The sequence below is a fragment of the Sinohyriopsis cumingii genome, chromosome 15, assembly GCF_028554795.1.
Source record: "Sinohyriopsis cumingii isolate HCF-2022 chromosome 15, ASM2855479v2, whole genome shotgun sequence".
Lineage (NCBI taxonomy): Eukaryota > Metazoa > Mollusca > Bivalvia > Unionida > Unionidae > Sinohyriopsis > Sinohyriopsis cumingii.
This window is the reverse complement of record NC_142975.1, coordinates 10,268,728-10,293,084: the sequence shown is the minus strand read 5'-3', so window position 1 is coordinate 10,293,084 and position 24,357 is coordinate 10,268,728. Positions and strand designations below refer to the sequence as shown.

General features: G+C 34.9%; 1 protein-coding gene across 1 annotated transcript in view; it reads right to left on the bottom strand.

Moving 5' to 3' along the window:
* Positions 1-534: 534 nt before the first annotated feature.
* Positions 535-24,357, bottom strand: part of LOC149781251 (peroxisomal membrane protein PEX14-like) — a 52,771-nt gene continuing 28,948 nt past the window's right edge. Inside the window, exons 7-9 of the mRNA XM_089935336.1 lie at positions 20,774-20,865; positions 14,489-14,771; positions 535-5,495 (exon numbers count right to left, since the gene is read on the bottom strand). Of these exons, the coding sequence (XP_089791462.1) occupies positions 5,373-5,495; positions 14,489-14,771; positions 20,774-20,865 (498 nt within the window). The 3' untranslated portion in view covers positions 535-5,372. The remainder of the gene's footprint in view (positions 5,496-14,488; positions 14,772-20,773; positions 20,866-24,357) is intronic.

Sequence of the window (24,357 nt, the reverse complement as noted above, 5' to 3'; positions counted from 1 at the left end):
TCATTCTATTTCGAGTAGTACTTCTGTGAACACTTTACTTGTTTTTGTTCACATCATTGGATTTCAAAATGATTCCATACATGCAGGTTTATTATTTTTATTACTTTTTGCTTAAGATTGGTAAAAGCATGCTGCAAATAGTTCATTCAGTCACAAATAGGAACCAAAGACAAGTGACAAAAAATGACGATTCGTTGTGCATTTTTACAGACAAATAATTAGATGTTCATTTATTAAAATGCATAATCTGTTTAGAGGTGCTAAGTATGTGATTTTGAGCTCTTAATTATAAAAAAGAACCGTGTTCTTAACCAAAGGATGTGTTGGCCTCTACTGCAAGTAGAGTATAATCATATTAGATGCCCAAGTGGCTGAAATGTTTCATTGATTTAGATCAATTAAAGTTGATGACAATGCAATGTATAATAAAAATATAGAATAAAACGTATATTAAGCATCATTGTTTTATGTTACTCTTACGATCTATCTGTTCAATCAGATATGTGACAATATGGGATAAAGGACAACAGCATGAAACTTATCACTGCTTTTATTTCTCAAAACAATTGACAAAATTAAATGTACAGATAGTATGCAGTGGAAAAAACACTGTATAACATTAACATTATTACTATAGTTTGACTATAGTTTTTCTTTATCCAACCACATCATTCCTGACAAACAAACACTTTCATCTCATTTTCTACCATTCCTTTTAACGGTATTAATGGAGCCTCAAATATCGTGCTTTAACAAAGAGAGCTGTGTTTAAAAAAAATCTGCAGGCGGGAACAACAACATAATAAGTTAGGGATTTAAACTGTTAAATGGAGTAAAGTGCAGTTTGATATAATGTTTGATTTGTAAAATAAATATTTCAGCATAAAACATACGTGACAATGATCCAGTGAATGGTCTACAAATTAAGGCCTATAAAAGTACAATTGTGTATATTTATTTCATATGAAACAAACCAACAGAAGATCATTATACATCTTTTAGAGGGTTCTCATGCTATTTGGAAATTCAGGGGAGAAGTCAAGAGAAGAAAAAAAATGAATTTACCATATTCCAGATTGGGAAAAGCCCATAAATTTTGCAAATATTGATGAAAATGGGGGAAATCCTGGGAATTATGAGTTGCTACTTGATTCCATACAAATAAGTAATTGAGTCATAACTAAACTGATCAGGAGTTGCTGGAATTTTCAAAGGCTGTGGTACTCTGATGTATGATCATTCTTGTTGTGAATATTACTTTCAGATCTTGCTAAATATGAATCTACAAACTGCTTGGGTAAAAAAAATTTTAAGCACAATTCCACACTGTGCATTTAATATAGTCTGTAGTTAGATTGCAGTGAAAGATGTTAGGGCATCAATTAGACAAAAGTGAGTTTAGAAAGAAAAGAAAACAATCAGTGTTATGCAAAGGTATTTAAGCTTTTGCCAAATTTAAAACTTTTCTAAAACATTTGTTCATGTAAACATATGCAGTTATGCTGAGTAAAGTTAGTGCTTTTATATTTGTAAATTTCACTGAGTTGAATGCAAATTGTTATGAATTTCAATAGTTATACTTGTATCTAGTGATTGATCCTGTGGTTTAGTACATGATCATATGTCTAATTCATATGTTAATTGACGGTCTCAATAATGAAATGGCTTCCAATTATGGAAATATATTTAATCCAATTTGTTGCTGATTCCATTCTGTAAAGGTTATAATGGACCTTGAAAAAATTCAATTTAGTCCAGATGAACCTAGAAATGATCTGGAAATTTTCATTTCAAACAAAATGGAAACCCTATGTTAAACATTTAAACTGAAGCCTATGATGCCTGACAGCTCAGGAATCATAATTAGGTTACAATCACCCAAATGTTACCTTTCTTTTGATGTTTGGAAATGTGGGCAGTACTAATAAACTATGCTTATTTCATAAAGAAACCGATGTAGGTCAACTCAATATATGTCTGCAAAAACACAGACTACATTTTCTTTAGGTTTCATCAATGTTAAATGGGAAAAAAATGTGGACTCATTTATTTTCCGTAACCCAGCACAAAAAGAAAGTGCCAAGGTATGCAACAAGTGCAAAAATTGTAATCTTGAACCTGGATGCACATTACTGAAAAAAAATTTGCAAAAGTAACTAGACAAAACAATACAAATTAACTAAATTTTGACACAGCACCTGAACACTGCAAGTACGTGTTCTTATGTAAGTAAAACCTGTCTAAACGCTATCAAATAAACAAGCTGTTTCACTATACATGAATGACAAATTAAAAATGTACTCTCATACCACCTTGTGTTCATTCCACCTTGGCAGAAGTTTGACATGGCAATAACTCTGACAACCATGTATGTGCCAATCTGTCCAAACCCTAGATTAAGGTCAATGTTTTTGTTTTTTAAATTTCAATTTTAAATTAACTTTAACTGTTTAAGTTTTACTTTATAGCTAAATAAAATGCTATTTCAACAAAATGACTGTCTCTTGTTTTTTTCAATCATACAAGAAATTAAAGACACATTTTGGGAAACCATCATTGTGTATTTTCACCCCTACAGCTGAATTTATTTTCCTGATTAAGACGATTATGCATTTATAAACTAAACATATACATACATACATACATACAGCTTCAACACAGAGAACACAATTTTATGACTAGCTTTTATTATAAATAAAAGAATTTCAAAAGATGCTTTAAGATGTACACTTCTTGAAATCAGCCATTCAATCAGCACAGCTTGTACATTCCTTCATGAATGGCCTTAGAAATATTAATGTTGTGAATGAAAATTTTATTTCTTGTGGAAGCTTTGAAATTGGATTCAGATACTGTTGCAAGAGCAAGTTAACTCTGTTAATATACTGTGAATTTTGTTTATAATTAATGTTATTTTTAAAAGATACTGCTACAGTTTAAGGCACATTTTTATTGATAAACTGAATCTATATCAAAATTGGATTGACAATGCAAAACAGTAACCATAATTTTTATATTTCACTCCTTTTTTATGTGCATCAGTTTTAATTGTTTTGCTAAAATGGAAATAATTATCATAGGTGCTTATATTCATGGACTGAAGAAGGGGTTCTATTATTTCCACAGAAGATCACAGTTCATGGGATTCTTAGTCATTGTTCACAGCAATCACAAAATCCATGGAATACAGAATACAGTGAAACACAATGTAAATTATCAAGATACCAAATAGAATGTTATTTTTCCTATTTTTTTAATACAAATTTGGCTATTTTATTTATTTCAGTGATTGGAAATTTATAATTTTGGGGGGGGCACAACCATGTTTATTTTCTACCCCTAGCAATATTTTCCCTTCAATGATCAGAATTTATTCTCAATCAATGATGAGGTAAAATTCAAGAGGTACAGATCACAATCAGATCACATCATCTGAATGACATGCCAGTATGTTCCATCTGGAAAATCAAATAACTTGTTTGCCATTCAATGAGGTAAACTTCAAGAGGGACAGATCACAATCAGATCACAATGACATGCCAGTATGTTCCATCTGGAAAATCAAATCATAGTAAAAATCTTGTTTCAGTTACCTATTTGCAATATATTATGTCAGAGTACAACCTCACATTTCCAGCCCTCTAAGCTAAAAAAGGCAATCAGCACATCTATTAGCTTCTTTATGCAACATAAGTGCGCAAAAGGCATCTGTTTGCAAAGATGGAAGTAAACCTAGAAAATGGTCTCTCCTTGAAATACAGGGATCAGCACCAGTTCCCATTAATCATCATTGAATACGGTGCAGATTTGGTTGATCTTCCAGGGAGATAGCTTGGTGGAGGTATCAGGAAGGCATATAAAAACTGCAGAAAGTGATCTCTGACCTCAATACCAGAGCTTGAACATTGTTGGCAATGGACTACAGCTGTACTTGGACACTATACCCTAACTGCATGTCCTGATACAAATAAATAAATTCATCTGGTCTTTTGTTAGTTCCTTGTAGGACAGTCATCTGGTCTTTTGTTAGTTCCTTGTAGGACACGTGGATAAGCAATAGATCAGACAGTGTCTTGTTCAGCTATTTCAGAACTCATGGCAGTTTCATTTCAGGTCAATGGACATTTTGTCAAGAGAGGCTGAAATCGGCAAGAAGGTCAAAAGGTCATTGTTTTTTCTTGTGTCCTCCCTAATAGAATGGCAACACATGGCTGAAATCATGGAACAGAATCTCTATATGGGATCAGATGCAGTGTCAGATTGGCACACTTTCTCAGCAGCACATATACATGACTTCGAAATGTACAATTATTAATAGCTAATAATTCTTACAGTTTTGTGATGAAGATTAATTAGCGGTCTTCTGAAATTTCAAATAGGTTGCAACTTTCCAGTGGGTAGGTGGATTTTAAGTTCATGAATGTAAGGCATCTACCTTGATATGTATGATGGGCTGGGTTGGGGGGGACAGACTGATATCAGTCTTGGTAACTTAATCCTCAACCACCTGTAGCTCTCTTCTGTCAAAGTCACCATGGGAACTTGGAAGTCAAATTTTCAAGAATATCTCACATATTCAGCAGACCATACTGACACTTATTAATAGCTAATAATTCTTACAGTTTTGTGATTCATGAATGTATGGCATCTAGCATGATATATATGATGGGCCCAAGGGGGTGGGGGGCAGACTTATGTCTTGGTGTCTTAATCCCCAGTCACCTGAGCTCTCATCTGTCCAAGTTGCCATGGGAACTTGGAAGTCAAATTTTATGAATATCTCACATATTCAGCAGACTATATTGACACTTTTGCACAGCTCAGAGTCAAATTGGTTAACTTGTACTATACTTACTCTTACTTTATGTTGAATGAAACAAATCCCAGCACAATCAAGTGGTTGCCATGGGAACTTGGGACGAACATTTTTTTTGGGGGGGAAACCCCCCAGTTGCACATATCAAAATATGTTAGCTGCCATTTCAACTGGTTGAAGAGCATCAGCAACTAAGAAATGCTAAAGTCAGTTGAACAAGGGCTTTATTTTCTTTAACAAAACAAATATATCAAATCACTTTCAGGCATCCTTGGCATCGAAATATGTTGGGATTTACTTTGTTCAGGCAAAAGAATTAGATTAAGTATAGACAGTATGACTAAAGCAAGTAGACTCTAAACTGTAAAAGTATCAATATGGCATGCCAAATATGTGAGATATTCTTGAAAAATGGTCTCCAGTTCCTCTGGCAACAGAAGGACAGAGCTACTGTGCACTAAGCAGTAGATGTCAGACCCCCAACGATCATACATACCAGGGTTTAACATGTTACACTGTAGGACTAGTGGATCTAATGACTCATTTGGCTTAATATTTAATCCAACATTTGATTATCTTCTAAGCCAGTATTCTCAGGACCAAGATTATCTCCCTCTTCCAAGTTCAAGTCTCCAACATTATCGAGTTCATCACTTACGTCTTTCTTGTTTAGACTCATCTGAAACATAAATTTGTATATACTTGATATAACATACAGTGTATAAGTTTTTTTTTGTGGTCTGTTTAGCTTTAGTTCTAAATCATGGATTCAGTGTTAGATATAGAGTACAACTTGGGGGTTTCCCAAAAAAATGTTTGTCCCATTTCCCCCAATACCTGACCCTACATGCTCAGAGGGACTTCCTATCTGTCAGGGAAAAACCCCTGAAAAATATGTCAATAAATTTTCCTTAGCACATATCCATCTATGGCAAGGAAGGTTTAATTTATTCTTAACCGAATCAGTGATAAAAAAGATTTATGTGTGCAAATACACAGTTGGTCATTTGATTAATGATTACTTTGAAAATAATAGTAGTTAAAAAACAGGTATTAATTATTATAAATGCTGATAGATAATGAGTGAACATAAAAGTTAAATGAGAACATGATCTGACACAGAAAATTCCATGGCACAGCTCATTTCAGATTAACTAGATTTTCAAACATGTTCATGTTTTCACGAGTTACTTATCACATGATAAATCATTTACTGCAATAACAGGAGTGTCCAAGGAAAGTATGACAAGGTTATGGTGCCAAAACGTAAAGCAAGTAAGATTAAATCATCATTATAGCACTTCTAATTCATTATGCACTACAATTTTCCTTTGTCCCTTTAAAATGATGTGTCCCTAAATCTGGAGTATGAATAAGACAGTCTCCTAACCTTGGGGTCCAAGGTGCAACACAGTGGATTCTAACCAAACTCTGTTGATGGCATGTGCTTTAGAGGGGGAAAGAAGTCTATGGATACTGAGGTCAAAAGGTTGTAGGTCAAGGTCACTGTGTTAGTAATAAAAGTGGTTTCTGCACAATACTGAATAACTTTATCAGCACACACCTTGACCAAACTTTCCACAAGACCTACACTTGGGTAAGAAATAGGACAATGAAATGTTGGGGTCAAAAGATTAAAAAGCACCCTTCATGAAAAAAGTCAGCTAAAATCTTTCATAAAAACAACGCACCTTTCCTTAAATGAAGTCAGTACCAAATTTGTATAAAGGCAGTGAAATCTGATCGATTGTTGCATCTTCGAAGGTTATAGGAAATTGGAACAAATTAATTGTGCCATGCAAGTTTCGTTTTTTGCTGGAAAAAAATAACTATGCTTACAATGGCTAAAAATGGTGGCTTAAAAAGCAAATTAAATTTACAATCTCTTGAAACTAAAAATCTGGCTGTGAAGAAAACTGAAAATGGAGCATATCACAAAGATGTGTGTGAAAATTTGTCACTGAAACACAACAATCTGTCTAGATGGCTGAAAGCTGCCAAGTCAATACAAAAAGAATATTATCAAGGCAACTGCTAAATTTGAAGAGGTGGAGCTGACCATAGCAAAATGGTCTCATGAAACACACACTGCAAATTCAACCGTCCCTAAAGATCGTGACATGATTATCAAACAAGCAAAAGAATTTGCTAAAAACAACCTGGTGTGGAAAACTTCACTGCTACAAGTGGTTGGTTGCACTGCTTTAAAGTTCATCACAACACTGCTTACAAAAGGATTTGTGGGTAATCAAAATCAGCATTCACATCAGAGCTTGAAACCTGAAAAGCCAAACCTAAGGATATCATTCAGAATTATAAACCTGAGGATATATACAATTCAGATGAAATGGCTTTATTTTTTAAGTGAACTCCAGACAAGACTTACTGCATCAAAGGTCAACCATGCACTGGTGGAAAGCAGTCAAAAGCCCACAATTTCTGTTCTTGTCACATCCAACATGACTGGCAATGACAAAATTGTCTTGTTTGTGGATAACTGTTCAGCACATCCACATGTGGACAATCTCCAACATGTCCATATAATTTTTATCCCACCTAATACCATGTCACTCATACATCCCATGGATCAAGGAATCATCCAGAACCTAAAACTTAACTAATGAAAACTTCTTGCCCACAAAAGCTGGCAGCGATAGATCAGCAAGAAGAATTTAAGGAAGATTTGCTTGGGACTCTGTACAACTTGGGAATTAGTGAAACCTGAGATCATACACTGCTTTATGCATGTCCTCTTTCCTGAAAATGAGGAATTTCACAGATTGTTCCCATCTGATATCCCATGCAGTTTTGATGATGAAGGTTTATATAAAGGTACTGAAGTTCAAAAAGATGAGTTTGTTTGGATGGCTGTTGAAACAGATGCCACAGAACAGTGCCAAGCAGCTCTAGCAGACGAGATTATTGCTTCTGTCAAAATGAAATTCGTTTCAACAGAAGGAAATGAAGACAACATACTGGAGAGTGATTTTGTTTATCTGAAACAATGCAGTTTCTATGTTTCATGCAGAGAGGCATTTTTGATGTGCAATGGTTTGACCAGATTTTTTTCTTAATCAAATTCATTAACAGTATATGAAGAACATTTGGAAACATTGCAGCATCTCATACAGAGGACAACTATCAAAGCTTGATTTCACAGATACAGACCATTGTAGGCAAGCGAGTTTCTGAGAATTCTTGAACTGGCACTTAGAGATATCCTCAAGGATGATAAGAAGTTTCATTATTACTTCCAATGAAATCACAACATCAATATTGTACTAATTGAACAATAACATTTTTTAGTTTTGACTCGATGATTGTCACATGAAATAAATGTTGCATGTTTTTGAAAAAATGAATCTTGTTTGGCAGTGTATCAACAGTTAGTCTAGTTCCTTGCTCTGGGAACTCCCGATTTGACATGATAATATTAAACACCACTATGGGAACCAGACTCTTCAAGAAAACAAAAAGCAAAAAGTGACGTAATACAAAGATTTTTTCATGTACACAACACCTTAATATACTTTGTGACACATTGTGCAAGAGCCCTGAACTTAAAGCATTCTACAATAAGACCACCTCTGTGGCATTAGGTTCAAGTACATGCAGGCTGGTATGCAATTGCCATTCACCTGAGACAGAAATAATATGCCGCATCTTGCCACCATCCTACAGGCCATCAAAGAAAAAGGTTCGTCTGCAAAACATGCAACATCCTGACAAGCATTTGTACAATTCTGTGAGGAGGAGTATTTGACACACACAGATTTGTTGTTGTTGACTGTCTGCATAGTTGCTTTCTTCGGATTTTTGAGATGTGGGGAATTCATTATTCGGGATTCCTTCGATCCAACCATTCATCTCTGTGTAGGTGATGTGCACTTCCACCAAGAAACTGCTTTCCTAAAGTTAAAATCATCTAAAACTGACACTTTCCGTAGGGGTGTGACCATTCAGTTACATGCCACGGGTCATGCTATATGTCCATATTCTGCTCTGAAGACTTTTGTGCAATTCAGGAGACATTCATCACCTCAGCTATATGCCCCACTTTTCATTACGACTACAGGTCAAGCGTTATCAAGAGTTGTGTTCCTTAATCATATGTGACTTGTCTACTTTAAGATGGGACTGGACACTTCCCAGTATAGTGGCCATTCATTCCGTATAGGCGCAGCTACTTCAGCGGCAGCAGCCCAACTGGAAAACCATATAATCAAAGTTCTGGGCCGGTGGTCTTCAGATTGTTACACAAGATACATTCGCACACCCCTGGGTAATATTCAGGCAGCACAGAGGGCCATGGCAATGGATGCGGATAGTAATACACAGTGACCATGATCATGCTGCATTCAACCTACAGGGATAGAAGGTCTCACACTGCCATTGTTTTTCCATCCTGGCTGTGTTTCTGGATTCAGTTTGTCGCTACTGTACCATGTGATGTAATTGCTGGGGTTCCAGTTTACATCGTGGTTCATTATGTTTCTGTATTCATTCTGTTGGGAGTTCTGCACGCGTGTGATACCAGTGTTATTTGTGCGGCACATGTGCCTATCCATTATGTGTGGAGTTCTGCACGCGTGTGATACCAGTGATCTTTGTGTGGCACTTGTGCCTATCCATTATGTGTGGAGTTCTGCACGCGTGTGATACCAGTGTTATTTGTGTGGTACTTGTGCCTATCCATTATGTGTGGAGTTCTGCACGTGTGTAATACCAGTGATCTTTGTGTGGCACTTGTGCATATCCATATTTTCATAGCCATACATGCATTCAGTTTCTTTATTCCTGGAGGTGTTATTGCATTCTCATGGAATTCTTCTACACATTTCATGGATGTGATCATCTTGCTTCTCTCTGAATTGGATGTGGTAACTTAGTCATTTCCATTCTCAAATTCCCATAGTTCATCTTTACTGTATTCCAAGACGCGCATGGAACCATTCCGGGACATTCTTGACATTTTATCATAATTCATAGACCAACTGCTATATGCTTATATAACTTTCTTTTATAATAATAATAATAATAATGACCTTATTTAAAGAGGGTAACACAATTAGCTAAAAACTAATCTACCTTGAGGCCCTCATACAAAGGAATTTATTTATTTAAGCTGCATCTCTGAAGCCACTGGATATATTGGGTTTGGAAGAAGGAAATAGAGTGAGCATTTTTAGTCTCAACTGGAATACTATTCCAGAGCAGAGTTCCAGAGTATTGGAAACTTTTTTAAATAACTCCTTATTTGGTTTGGGAATTTTATACTGTTTGGTAGACATGGATCGCAGGTGGGGAGTATTACCAGGTAGCCTATACTGGAATAGTGATAGTAAATATTCAGGAGCACTATTCTGAGATATCCTGTACATTAATTTGGCTTTTCTCAAACAGATTCGGTCTTTAATAGGTAATATTTTTAACCTACCAGCTAAACTTTCCTTGCTTTCTTTCTGGATTGATATTAGCCCAAATGCTCTTTTTTGAAGATGTTCCAGCTTTGCTATGTTTTTATCATTTGAATTACCCCATAATGTACTACAGTAGTCCAAATAGGGTTGTATGTAACTGTTATAAAATAGTTTTCTGTGCCTTTCAGGGAGAAAATGTCTTATCCTACTGAGAAGCCATAAACCTGAATTGACTTTTTTACTGATATGTTTGATATGTTCAGTCCATGATAGGTTATTATCTACCAGAACACCAAGCAGTCTATCATGACAGACCATTTGCAGATTTGTATCCTTCCATGTCAGACATAGTTCATCACTATCAAGATTTGTCCTTCTTTGCCGTGTTGAGATAAGTAATATTTTAGTTTTACCAGTATTTACCACCATGACATTACATGTGCACCAGTTTTCCAGTTTGTTTAGTGCATACTGTAAAGAAATTTCGAGCTCATGCTTTGTGTTTTGGATGTCTGAGAATGTTGTGTCATCTGCATTGAGATCTGTAGATGATACTGAGTCGCTTAGTAAAAGTGGTAGGTCATTAATAAATAAAATGAATAGTAATGGACCTAGAATTGAGCCTTGTGGTACTCCATATCTAACTGTTTCAGGTTCAGACAGAACATTATTTATGTAAACATGTTGTGTTCTCTCATTTAAGTACGAAGTAAACCATCTAATTGTTCTTTCATCACACTGGTATATTTTCAGTTTCTTCAAAAGAATTTCATGATCCACCATGTCAAAAGCTTTCCTGAAATCTACAAATACAGTTCCTATTATTCTACCTTGGTCAAGTGCTTGAAGCCATTTATCAGTTAGGGAGATCAAGGCAGTCTCACAGGAATGGTTCTGTCTAAAGAATGATTGATTAGCGTGTAACAGCAAGTGTTTGGTTAAATATGACATGAATGAGTCATGGACATGTTTTTCAATCAATTTTGACAAGTTTGGTAGTATTGAGATTGGTCGGTAGTTATCAGCATCATCCTTAGAACCAGATTTGTGAATAGGAGTTACTTTTGCAGTTTTCCATATTTTGGGGACAGATGAGGTTGCAATACTTAAATTAATTATGAATGTTATGCTATCTGCAATAGCAGAGGCAGAAGATTTAATGAGTCGTAGACCAAACTGATCAAGTCCTGTAGTTTCTTGCTATCAAGTTCACTGAGACAATTTTTAACAAAGTTTTTTGACGCTGGTGGATAGAGAAACATACCTCCTTAGAGATTTTGCTGCTGCAGAACTTTTTCAGTTCATTAAAGTTGTTTTCTATCACTGATTCTTTTAACTTTGTGGTAATGTTGATGAAAAAATCATTGAAAACATTTGCAATGTCAGTTTCATCAGTGACTATGGTGTCATTTACCAGAAGTGAGTGAATTTTGTCTGTTTTTTGTGCGTTCCTCCAGTGAGCTCATTGAAGACTTTCCAAATGGAGTTTGTGTTGCTCTTTTTGTTTTCAAGCAATGATTGATAATAAGTTTTTTTAGCTTTTTTAATTATACTTGTTATTTTATTTCTCCATACTTTATATTGTGCATGGTTTTCCATAGCCTTTAATTTGTCTTGTGTTTTCATAGCATCTAGGATTTCAGTAGTAAGCCAATTAGGTTGAATTTCAGTCTTTACTCGATGTACTTTCAGTGGTGCATGTTTAGATACTACATCCATGAATAAGTCAGTCCACACCCTCATGGCTTCATCTGTCATCCAAATTTTGGATCATATTCCATGGAACTTCATATAGGTCATTGAGAAATTGTTCTTCATTAAAAATTTTGAATGATCTGTAAGTGATCGCTTTATGTGAATTTTTCTTATTTTTCTTGCATTTAACCTTTCTTGTCAAAAAAGTAGGATAGTGGTCACTAAGACCAACATTCGGTACATTAACACAAGCCACATTGTCTGGTAGGTTGGTATAAATGTGATCAATAAGAGTGCTCGATTTTTCTGTTACCCTTGTTGGCTCATTTACCAGCTGGTCTAGGCCTAATGATTCAATAAATTCCATCCAGTTGTTCCTTATTTGAGTATTGAGAAGGTCCTTATTTATATTTCAGAGTATATATGTTTCTCCTGTGCTAGAACATTTTCCATTTGTTTCAAAAAGTTATCATTCCAAAATGCTTTGGAGGAAGGTGGCCCATAAATGAAACCAGCTAGGAAAGATTTTGCAATATTTTGAAAAATTTCCACCCAGATACTCTCAATTTCATGTGACTCCAAGTCAAGTCACCTTTTTACATTTACATCTTCCCTAATGTATACAACAACACCCCAACCCCCCGCTGTCTCTCTGTCCCTATGTAATGGTTTATTGTCTAAGTTTGTGGACCCTGTTGTGCGCAAGTTATCGTGGGACAGATATATATATATATATATATATATATATATATATATATATATATATATATATATATATATATACCATGTAACTTATATATGTATGTGGTATACTATCAATCACATGGCAAACAAGTCTTTTCAGAGGCACTGGATGAAAAAGATCATGTTAGTCAAAGAAATAAATAGATATAACAGAAAAACTGACAAACAATGGTGCAAAACTGATGTGAAACTAGCCCATGTGTGCACCAGCTTTGCACTTTTGTTTGTCAATTAATGGAAAATCTTCATGGTCAGTCACGAACTAAACAAAAATATTATAACCATTCTAGTAAAGCAGCATAGCTGCCAACCTTCCAGGCTCATAATTAGTGAAAATAGGGATAAAAAGTCATGAATTTGGACATGAATTAGTGAAAAATACCATGACAATAACTCCATCCACTCTGACCACTCCATCCACTCTGACTGTAAATACTACACTATATCAAGATCGCAATATAAAACTAAAACATTAAATATATGCAGAAATATTTATTTATCAAGACATGATACTGTGGCAGACTTGAACTTCCTCAACTACTTGATCATAAATTTGTTTTCTAAACAGTTCAGACTTCTTGCCTGCTGGTTGATCTTGGTGACTAAAATTGCTGACAAATTTTCTGCAGCTAAGGAGGCCCTAAAATCTGTCTAGTTTTTCCTCGCTAGAGAAAATACTCTTTCACTGTCAATGTTGCTGTGAGGAATGCACAGGAGCTGCAGCACTTTTGGTTTTTCCACATAAAAATTTGCAAGTGATTTCCGAGTTAGGGAACTTTTGTCAGAACAAATGTTTAGCATGGTCTCCAGCTGATAAAGGTAGATTGTGTTTGACAAGAAAACTCACAAATAATGTTTCAGCAGTGGTAGCTTGCAGGTCTTCTGCTGATGGCTTAAAATATTCCAGAGCTGAAATCTGCGAATTCTTAATTTTCCCAACTTCTACGCATTTTTTGCAACCGATGTGCTTTCTCACATCGTCTCTGCGACCATGCACAATACTACAATTTGTGGCACACTGAGTGCAAAAAGCATGATGTATATCAATGTTTAATGGCAGAATGTACTGCCAATTTTTGATATATTCCAAATTAAACTTCACTTTTAGAGCAACATATTTATTTTTCCTTGGTGGTGAAGACATTTTCAAGATATTATATGCGATGCTGAACGGTAACTTAAATCAGTGTTGGTGATGCATGCGCGGAGCAAAATTCTGGTTAGGTCCCAGTTTCTCTCAAAAGCATTTGCAAAACTACTCTTATACATATAGATTAAAATAGGCTACTGGGCCAACTGTACTAATTGGCTGTAGTTATACTAATATCGCGACCAGCAGTACCAGACCGTTTTGACAACTGCGAATATCACGACTAGCGTTTAACTTGAAATTGGTTATTTTATTAAAGATTTAAAATAATTGAGAATTGGAGAATTCATGAATTTCTGGCTATTGGTGTGAATCAGTGAATCGCCGAAAAAGTCATGAAATTCACGCCAAATTCGTGAGGGTTGGCAGCTATGAAGCAGTACTCAACTTCCCAGCTATGTATCATCAACATCATGTAAAATACACCAAAGTGGATGGTATGATAGATAAGTAGACATATGTAGCTCAAATACAAATTGGCATCCTGCTAAACAAAAATACCTCAGAACCAGATGTGTTTAGATGTATTTTTGTTGTATTTTGTATTTCAAATCCTTATTGTAAAATCCCCATATAACAAAACTTACTCCCAATACTATCACCTTGATGAACATAAAAACTATCATGTTCTAGAACCTGTTTCTCTTGCATGTTTGGATGTACCTGAAGCCTCTCTTTCTCTCCATTATTAGAGTTATACTCCATTTCCACCTCTTCACTGATTGAAGATTCTGGAGACTGTTGCTGGAACTCTTCTGGGTTGGATTTCAGCTGGGGTTCTTGAAGTCGGTTTTGTTCCATGTTTGTATGTGTCTCCTTTTCTGTATCTTCTTCTTCAAGTGACACTGATTCCTGTGTGACAGCGGGGCTTTGCTTGGATTCAGGACTCTCAAGTTGCCAGGAAGGAAGTACTGGTGTTGATGCTGGAGTTGGTGGAAACTGACGTCTACAATTGAATAATAACTTTGATGGACAACATTTGAAGTTGATGTACTATAAAATAACAGCAAAGTCTGCAACATATATATTGTCAATATTCGCTTATAATCCAACTGCAAACAAGATAGATCCTGATATGTCATTACATCATAATGCAGCAGCAGATCAAAGTTTATGTTGTGTGTTCTACTGATAACTCCTAACAAACATGAGAGACTTGCCAGCACATTATGAGATTGCAGATCTATATCTGTGCAGTTTGCAGTTAGACAAGAATTAAATGTGAGTATATTTGATAGTGACATTCTTGAGCATATCATAAGGGTTTAATTGTATCTATTTTACACCCTTTGTCAGGATAGATGCACAGCTGTGCCTATTTAGAAGTTGCAGTCACCTCAGAAGAAAACCAACCCTTACTAGAACGTTCATTTCAGCAACTCACATTTACTTGACATGTCATCCTTTGTTATTGTCACCCAATTGCAGCCTCTTGTTATGCTAGACCATATGTGTGCCATGTTTCACTTCACCTACAAATCAGGCATTAGGAATGCCAAGGCTCTACCCAATGTCTAAACTGTATTAATAAAAAAGGGCACTTCAGTTGCTTGTAAAATATTTGTAACAGTATGCAGCAAACACTGCATTAGATGAATGATTGGAAATATGACATTGAGAGAAAGAGAGGGTGTAAATTTACACTCAGAACTTAAGTGCTATAATTTATACTGTGAAAGCTGTAGAACTGAACGCATTTATTTTATTCCATTACTGATTTATTGATCACCTATCAACACTTTTTTTCTCAGACTACATAACATGCACTGGGTTTTCTTTAACCAATGGCCCGTTGTTATTTTCTAATGTGAGCAGGTCAGTTTTTGATATGTCAAGATTTTGCAAGTTTGTGGGGGATCAACAGGTAAAATAGTATCCAAAAAGATCGTCAGGCCCAATTTAGACCAATCAAAAGGTTTTTCAGATATTTATAATGAATTCAATTTAGGTAATGTGTTTTTTCTTGTGCCTTTAAGTATGCTGCAGTCATAACTCACCACTGAAGTGGTCTTTTACTTATACATATTTTACAGGCTGCCAACATTTTATCTGATGACAAAACCACTTTAAACTGCTTAATTTGAAAAAAAAACTTAGGAGGTGGAGACTATAGTATGTACTCCCAGGTTTTGGAACTTAAGAGTATAGCTATTTTCTATCTCCATCACCAGGTATATGTGGACCTTTGCCTCAGCAAAGTCAGTAAAACTAAAAACTGATGGGTAGAATGAAAGAAAAGAGATAAAAACTTGTATGCTGTAATCACCCAGAAGATATATCATAAGTATATTTCAATAATGAAAAATTACTAGAATTCTTACAGCACACTTGTAAATAACTGATTAAATCAAAATCAGGTTGACACTGGGAGAGAGAGAGAGAGAAAGAGAGAGAGAGAGAGAGAGAGAGGGCAAGAGGTGGTGGTGGGAGGACTGAATGACAGATACATAAAATAATCCAAGACACTGAGACGGGTGGGAGGGACTGAATGACAGATGCATTAATTTTAGATATTGAGAGACAGGTGGGAGGGACTGAATGATAGATGCATCAAATAAAGACACTTAGAGTTAGAGGTGGGAGGGACTAAGTGACAGATACATTAAATAAAGACTCTGAAAGACAGGTGGGAGGGGCAGAATGACAGATGCATTCAATATTCAAAGACATTGAGAGACAGATGAAAGGGGCTGAATGACAGGTGCATAAAGACATTGAGACAGGTGGAAGGGACTGAAAGACAGATGCATCAAATAAAAGACACTGAGATGAGAGTTAGAGGTGGGAGGGACAAAGTGACAGATGCTTTATATAATCAAAAACACTGAGAGACAGGTGGGAGGGACTGAATGACAGATGCATTAAATAATCAAATGCATTGAGAGACAGGTGGGAGGGACTAAATGACATGCATTAAAGACACTATGAGACAGGTGGAAGGGACTGAATTACAATGCATTAAAAAAAGACATTGAGAGTTAGAGGGTGGGAGGGACTAAGTGACAGATGCATTAAATAAAGACACTGAGAGACAGGTGGGAGGGACTGAATGACAGACGCATTAGATAATCAAAGACATTGAAAGAGAGAAGTAGGAACCTGAGTGATAGATTAAATAACTGAAGACAATGAGAAGAAAATATAATGAATTTTGTGTCTTTTGATACACTGTAAAAAGTGTTTATAACATTTCACAGGGGACTGGAGTTTTTCTAATATCATAACCAAGAAAGATTATATACTAATTCAGTGTTTAAATTTAAATGCTTATGTTTATGTCCATGTTGACATATATGTGGATGATGTTGGACATACGTGTAGTAAACAAGTTTTACCATCCAAAGGAAAGTGTTAGCATACATGTACCAGCTTGAAACAAAATTGTCAAAAGTAATGTTTTTTTTATTAATCTGAGATGTTTTTGTTTTATTAATGACATCTGGTTTGACACTCTGAGCTTGTACTTAGTTTTGTAGGCACAATATAATGTCAGGTGTGACAATGGACACTGGACTTGTATTATCTAATGTCAGGTGTGACACTCATGGCTTGTAGGTACAACTGAATGTCAGGTTTAACACTGGGCTTGCTGTTGTTGTTGTTTAGTTTAACACCATTTTTCAGCAAAAGATAGGCTATACATGGCAGTCAGTATAAATGGTGAAGGAAGAACCAGGGAAAACCCAGGAACAATCACCAACCTATGAGAAGCTACTGGCAAGCTTTCTCACATACCCACATTAGCCGAACCCAAGACTCGAACCCACGCAGAGGTGAGATGGCAATGATCTGTAATGGTGAGCGCTTTAGACCACTTGGCCACTCGGGGGCCCCCACATTGGGCCTGTAGGTACAATCTAATGTCAGGTGTCACACTGGGCTTATGGGTAAAATCTAACATAAGGTGTGACACTGGGTTTATAGGTAGAATCTAATATCAGGTGTGACACTGGGTTTAAAGGTACAATCTAATGTCAGGTGTGACACTCTGGGCTTGTAGGCACAATCTCATGTCAGGTGTGACACACTCGGCTTATAGGCAAAATATAATGTCAAGTGTGACACTCTGGGCTTGTAGGTACAATCTAATGTCCGCTACACTATATATATAAACAGGCTGGGTCTAGGTACAACTGCTGGTACTAAGTTGCTGTCATCCTTGTCACTTCCAAAAGCAGACAAATTGATCATTCCGCTAATTTCATAAACAATATCTTCAACTGTTGGTATCACAGATGTAACAATGTTACTATCAGAATTAACAAAGAGAAATCAACATCCCTGTTACCAGACCCAAAGAGGTGTAGTGTGTACAGTAGCAAGGGGAACATCATCATAGCTATCAGTGGTAAGAACATCTTTTTGCTCACTAAGCCCTGCCCTAAAAACAGTTTGTAACACAATCTGTGGATATGCCATGTTATGCACAATAAATTGACCGATTGAGAAGAATAAATTTATTTTACTCTTTTTTTATATCTTTGGATCAGAGTACATTGGTACATCAAATTGAAGACAACTCTTCTGATCACAAGATAATAACCTCAAGCTGTACTCAATTATTTAACATACAGGTATTGAATGATATTTTAAGAATATTTCTAATTCGGTCAAGAAAGCACAAAAACAAAGGCATTTTTCATGTTTTAATTGCATTGAACCAGCAACCCATGATTATAAATTATGGATTATGCATGATGTGTGATTACCACACTTTTGGTACTTAATGTCATTATTACACTTTATTTATTTGCTAAATGTGACTGATGTGTGTCTGTAATGCCTTTGTTAATGATGATTTTGTTTTATTAATTATAATTATTATTAACCTGGCTTTCGAGCATCTGGACATATAACTGAACTAATTTTCTCTTACAGACCACACAAATTAAACACCATAACCCATTAAAAGTTGTAACAAAGGAAAGTGACAACCCATTCACAATATATAGTAATTAGGAATCTGACGGGGGAAATAAAACTTGAATATTCTAACAGAAAATGATTCATCCACAAATACAATAAATAATCTTTACTGTGTTAACTATTTTAAACTTTTGGCATCTATCAGAAAATCATAATCTTGAATTTGAAAAGAGTGAACAAAGATGGATATGTTGCATGGCATTTATAATAAATCATCTGCTTTTAAAAATGTCTATGATATTCAACTACAAAACGTTACTAACATGCTTCTAAACTTCTGCTGACCAGTACATATAAATTATCCATAAAAATGCATAAACAAACAACATCCCAACAAAAGTACTTGCAATTATCACCAATGCATATTATACAGCAAACATAAATACATAAAACTGAATCCCTCGATTTAAGAGCAACTTCTGCTGGCATGTTCCATCATTCTCTTGTGAATAGTGTTGTGATATGATTTGGATTTTTAACGTAGCTTTAACAATTTTTCGGTCATATCGCTATGATGTCTGCAATGTGGCAATTTACAGTGATATATAGCACTGGGGCATCATGTCGCAGACATGTAGCATCATGTCCCACCCAGTCACATTATCCTGACGCCAGGCCGACCAGTCCTAACACTAACCTCGTAATGCTGAGCGCCAAGTGAGGCAGTTGTTAGTACCACTTTTGTAAGTCTTTGGTATGACTCTGCTGGGGATTGAACCCATGAACTCCCACATCTGAGGAGGATGCTCTAACCACTAGGCTATGGGAGCAGTCTTTGTTTTGCCATTATTTTCATATTTTGTATGTCTTCCATCATTTCTTTGCTTCTACTTGATTGCATTTCTTCCATCTTTTTCAGTCTTTATATTCTACAGCAATGTTCCTCTGTATGAAATCTCCATTCAGGTGACTTGTTTATTCAAACAAGTCAATTTTTCAAATTATATGATGCACATAAAATGAACATATCATGAAATACGTCTACACAGGAAGTGGATCAATGACAGCAAGAAACAGTCAGAAACAGGCATATTTCATGCAAAAAGATCAGCTGACTAATTTAACCCAATTTACTGGTTAGAACCATTCAATGAACTGAAATGGATAATGTTTGTGCTCGCCCTTTTCTCAAAGGGTTTAACTAGCAGTTTGAAATCATTTTAGAGTTAACATCTAATGATGTCAAAAATGTGAATCACTTAATGTATCTCAAAGTGTTATAGGTCACTTATCTCAAAGTGCTATAGAGTACATATCTCAAGGTGTTAGAGATCACATATCTCAAAGTGATATGATCAAATATCTCAATGTGTTACAGATCACACTGCACTGAAACTTTACTTCTGATGATATGGATATGCAATGGAATTATTTTTTGACAGCAATGGTTAAAAAAATATTCATCTCTTGTGTTAAAGCAAGCAAAGTCAAAACTAAGGCTTTGCTGTTGTAAGGATGTTATAGTTATCTTTAATAACAAAGATAGATAACTTTATTACAAGCTAAAATAAAGTTTTGAAAACTTCCTATGTAAAAACTTTCTGATGCACTCTATACAGAACCGTAATCATATCTTTCTAAGAAGGACCCTGCCCACAGCAAAAAGCAATCCATACTAACTGAGGAATGGAGTGAGTGGAGTATGAGTGTCACAGAATATTTTACTGATGTTTGTGTAATACAGATACATGTTACATGGTTAAATATTAACAATGTGACTTGGAGTTATGGCTTGTCAATCAAAAGAAAGAAAATCACCAAACCTATTTACTGCCAACAACAAAGTCAAAATAGTCTAAATTTTAAGTGGTGGAATACAGTCAGAAAATGTATCCTTTCACTATTGTTTAAATAAATTCTTTTACTACAAAAACTGTTCAAAAAACAAGGTAAGTAATAAATACTGGCCAGAAAATCACCTAAAAATGTAAGCACAGCAATCTGATAAAGAAATAATGATGCCTTTCATCAAGGTCTGCTATTCAGTATAGGTTTACAAAGGTCATGATGTCTCCAATTTACCTGTTTAGAAGTAGACCTTTGATTGATGCAAGTTCAGCTTTGATATCTCGGACATACTGGCTGCTCTCCGAAGTCGCAAAATTGTCTGACGTCTGAAAATAGTACTACTAGTACACCAATTGTCTAATTAAGCAATGAATCAAAAGATATAAAACAACTATTTACACATATAAAATGTTAAGATTTAAAGTCAAATCCTAAAGCTTGTTATTTTCAATATTTTTCTCCATTTATCTGTACAATAGTGATCATTTTGTATCATTTCCTTTATCTGTACAATAGTGATCATTTTGTATCATTTCCTTTATCTGTACAATAGTGATCATTTTGTATCATTTCCTTTACCTGTACAAATGTGATCATTTTGTACCATTCCTTTTATCTGTATAAATGTGATTATTTTGTACCATTCCTTTATCTGTACAAATGTGATTATTTTGTACCATTCCTTTATCTGTACAAATGTGATTGTTTTGTACCATTCCCTTTATCTCTACAAATGTGATTGTTTTGTACCATTCCCTTTATCTATACAAATGTGATTATTTTGTACCATTCCCTTTATCTGTACAAATGTGATTATTTTGTACCATTCCCTTTATCTATACAAATGTGATTATTTTGTACCATTCCCTTTATCTGTACAAATGTGATTATTTTGTACCATTCCCTTTATCTGTACAAATGTGATTATTTTGTACCATTCCTTTTATCTATACAAATGTGATTATTTTGTAACATTCTGGATCACTCATGAAGATTATTTTCAAAATCTATTATTTTCCATTCCAAATTAAATTTGCTGGAAATCAATCATGTGACACTTGCTTTCAATCTCCTCTGTATATTTTAATATATTTGTAATATCTGTAGACCAGTTTCTAGTTCTACTTTCCTGTATACTTGCAATTTCAATATTTCACTTTATAATTTTGTCTTACAATGTTATTTTTTCTTTGCTATGTTAAAACAACTTTCCATATTCAGAAAAACTCAACAGACTCTATGTTTGGGTGCATTTATAAAAAGTGTTGTTGGTATAAATTTCCCCTTGTAATGAGGTGAATAGGAAATATTCACCACAGTAACAATCAAACCTTGTAAACAGTGTTTCATGTTGATGACATGTTTATTTATCTTCTATTATAACCCTGTCTGTAACACCAGACAAATAATATTTACAAGATTTTAAACTAAGATTAAAACTCAAAGGATGTATGATCAATATGTATACAAAATCCAGGAAGTTATACACAAGAGAATCTGTGCTGAGTGACTTTAAACATCTCAAGTCCTTTATGAAAGTAATGTGAAATCAGACCTGCATGAAGCTTTTGTAGGCTGTTTACTCAAACTACTGGCATTTCAAAACTGCACCATGCCATTTCCTGGTTCTGAAATGGCATAATTCCATTTTCAATGAGGCCAATTACAAGGAAGAGTGGTTGGTTATGCAATGGTATGTTGCTGTTTTGCAGATGCAAATGGTCACCAAATGGCATGCACAAAGACATTGTACACATTTTAGCTGTATTCTATCCATGTCTCAAAAACACTTTATTATCAGAGCCTTTAGAAATTGTACACATTTTAGCTGTATTCTATACCTGTCTCAAAAAGACATTGTACACATTTTAGCTGTATTCTATACCTGTCTCAAAAAGACATTGTACATATTTTAGCTGTATTCTATCCATGTCTCAAAAACACTTTATTAGCAGAGCCTTTAGAATCTAACTTAATATTATCAATTTAATAGTGCATTACTCTAGTTTTCATCACTGTCAATTTAATAGTGCATTACTCTAGTCTTCATCACTGTCAGTTTGACAGTGTATTACTCTAGTTTTCATCACTGTCAGTTTAATAGTGCATTACTCTAGTTTTCAGTAGTCAGTTTAATAGTGCATTACTCTAGTTTTCATCACTGTCAGTTTAACAGTGCATTACTCTAGTTTTCATCACTGTCAGTTTGATAGTGCATTACTCTAGTTTTCAGTAGTCAGTTTAATAGTGCATTACTCTAGTTTTCAGCAGTCAGTTTAATAGTGCATTACTCTAGTTTTTATCACTGTCAGTTTGACAGTACATTTCTCTAACTGTCATCACTGTCAGTTTAATAGTGCATTACTCTAGTTTTCATCACTGTCAGTTTAATAGTGCATTACTCTAGTTTTCATCACTGTCAGTTTAATAGTGCATTACTCCAGTTTTCATCACTGTCAGTTTAATAGTGCATTACTCTAGTTTTCAGTAGTCAGTTTAATAGTGCATTACTCTAGTTTTCATCACTGTCAGTTTGACAGTGCATTACTCTAGTTTTCAGTAGTCAGTTTAATAGTGCATTACTCTAGTTTTTATCACTGTCAGTTTAACAGTGCATTACTCTAGTTTTCATCACTGTCAGTTTAATAGTGCATTACTCTAGTTTTTATCACTGTCAGTTTGATAGTGTATTACTCTAGTTTTCATCACTGTCAGGTTAATAATGCATCACTCTAGTTTTCATCACTGTCACTTTGATAGTGCATTACTCTAGTTTTCAGCAGTCAATTTAATAGTGCATTACTCTAGTTTTCATCACTGTCAGTTTGATAGTGTATTACTCTAGTTTTCAGTAGTCAGTTTAATAGTGCATTACTCTAGTTTTTATCACTGTCAGTTTGACAGTATATTTCTCTAACTTTCATCACTGTCAGTTTAACAGTGCATTACTCTAGTTTTTATCACTGTCAGTTTGATAGTGCATTACTGTAGTTTTCATTATTGTCAGTTTGCATTACTCTAGTTTTCAGTAGTCAGTTTAACAGTGCATTATTATAGCTTTCATCACTGTCAGTTTAATAGTGCATTATTCAAGTCTTCATTATTGTCAGTTTGCATTACTCTAGTTTTCAGTAGTCAGTTTAATAGTGCATTACTATAGCTTTCATCACTGTCAGTTTGATAGTGCATTACTCTAGTTTTCATTATTGTCAGTTTGACTATATTACTCATCTTCATCACTGTCAGTTTGACAGTATATTTCTCTAGCTTTCATCACTGTCAGTTTGACAGTATATTACTCTAGTTTTCATCAATGTTAATTTGATGGTGCATTACTCTATTTTTCAGTAGTCAGTTTGATAGTGCATTACTGTAACTTTCATCACAATCAGTTTGATAGTATACTACTGTAGCTTTCATCTCTGTTAATTTGATGGTGCATTACTCTAGTTTTCAGCATAGTCAGTTTGATTGTGCATTACTCTAGTTTTCATCACTGTCAGTTTCAAAGTATATTGCCCTAGTTTTCATCACTGTCAGTTTGATAGCACATTGCTCTAATTTTCATCATTGTCAGTTTGATAGTATATTTCTCTAGCTTTCATAAATGTCAGTTTGATAGTTTATTACTCTAATTGTCATCACTGTTAATTTGATAGTGTATTACTCTAGTTTTATCACTGTCAGTTTCATAGTATAGTGGTCTAGTTTTCCTCATTTTCAAAATGACATCCCTACCTGTGTATGACTCAAAAACACACCCATGCCTGTGTATGACTTTCAATACATAACATTTTCCCAAAACACAAGAATACTTA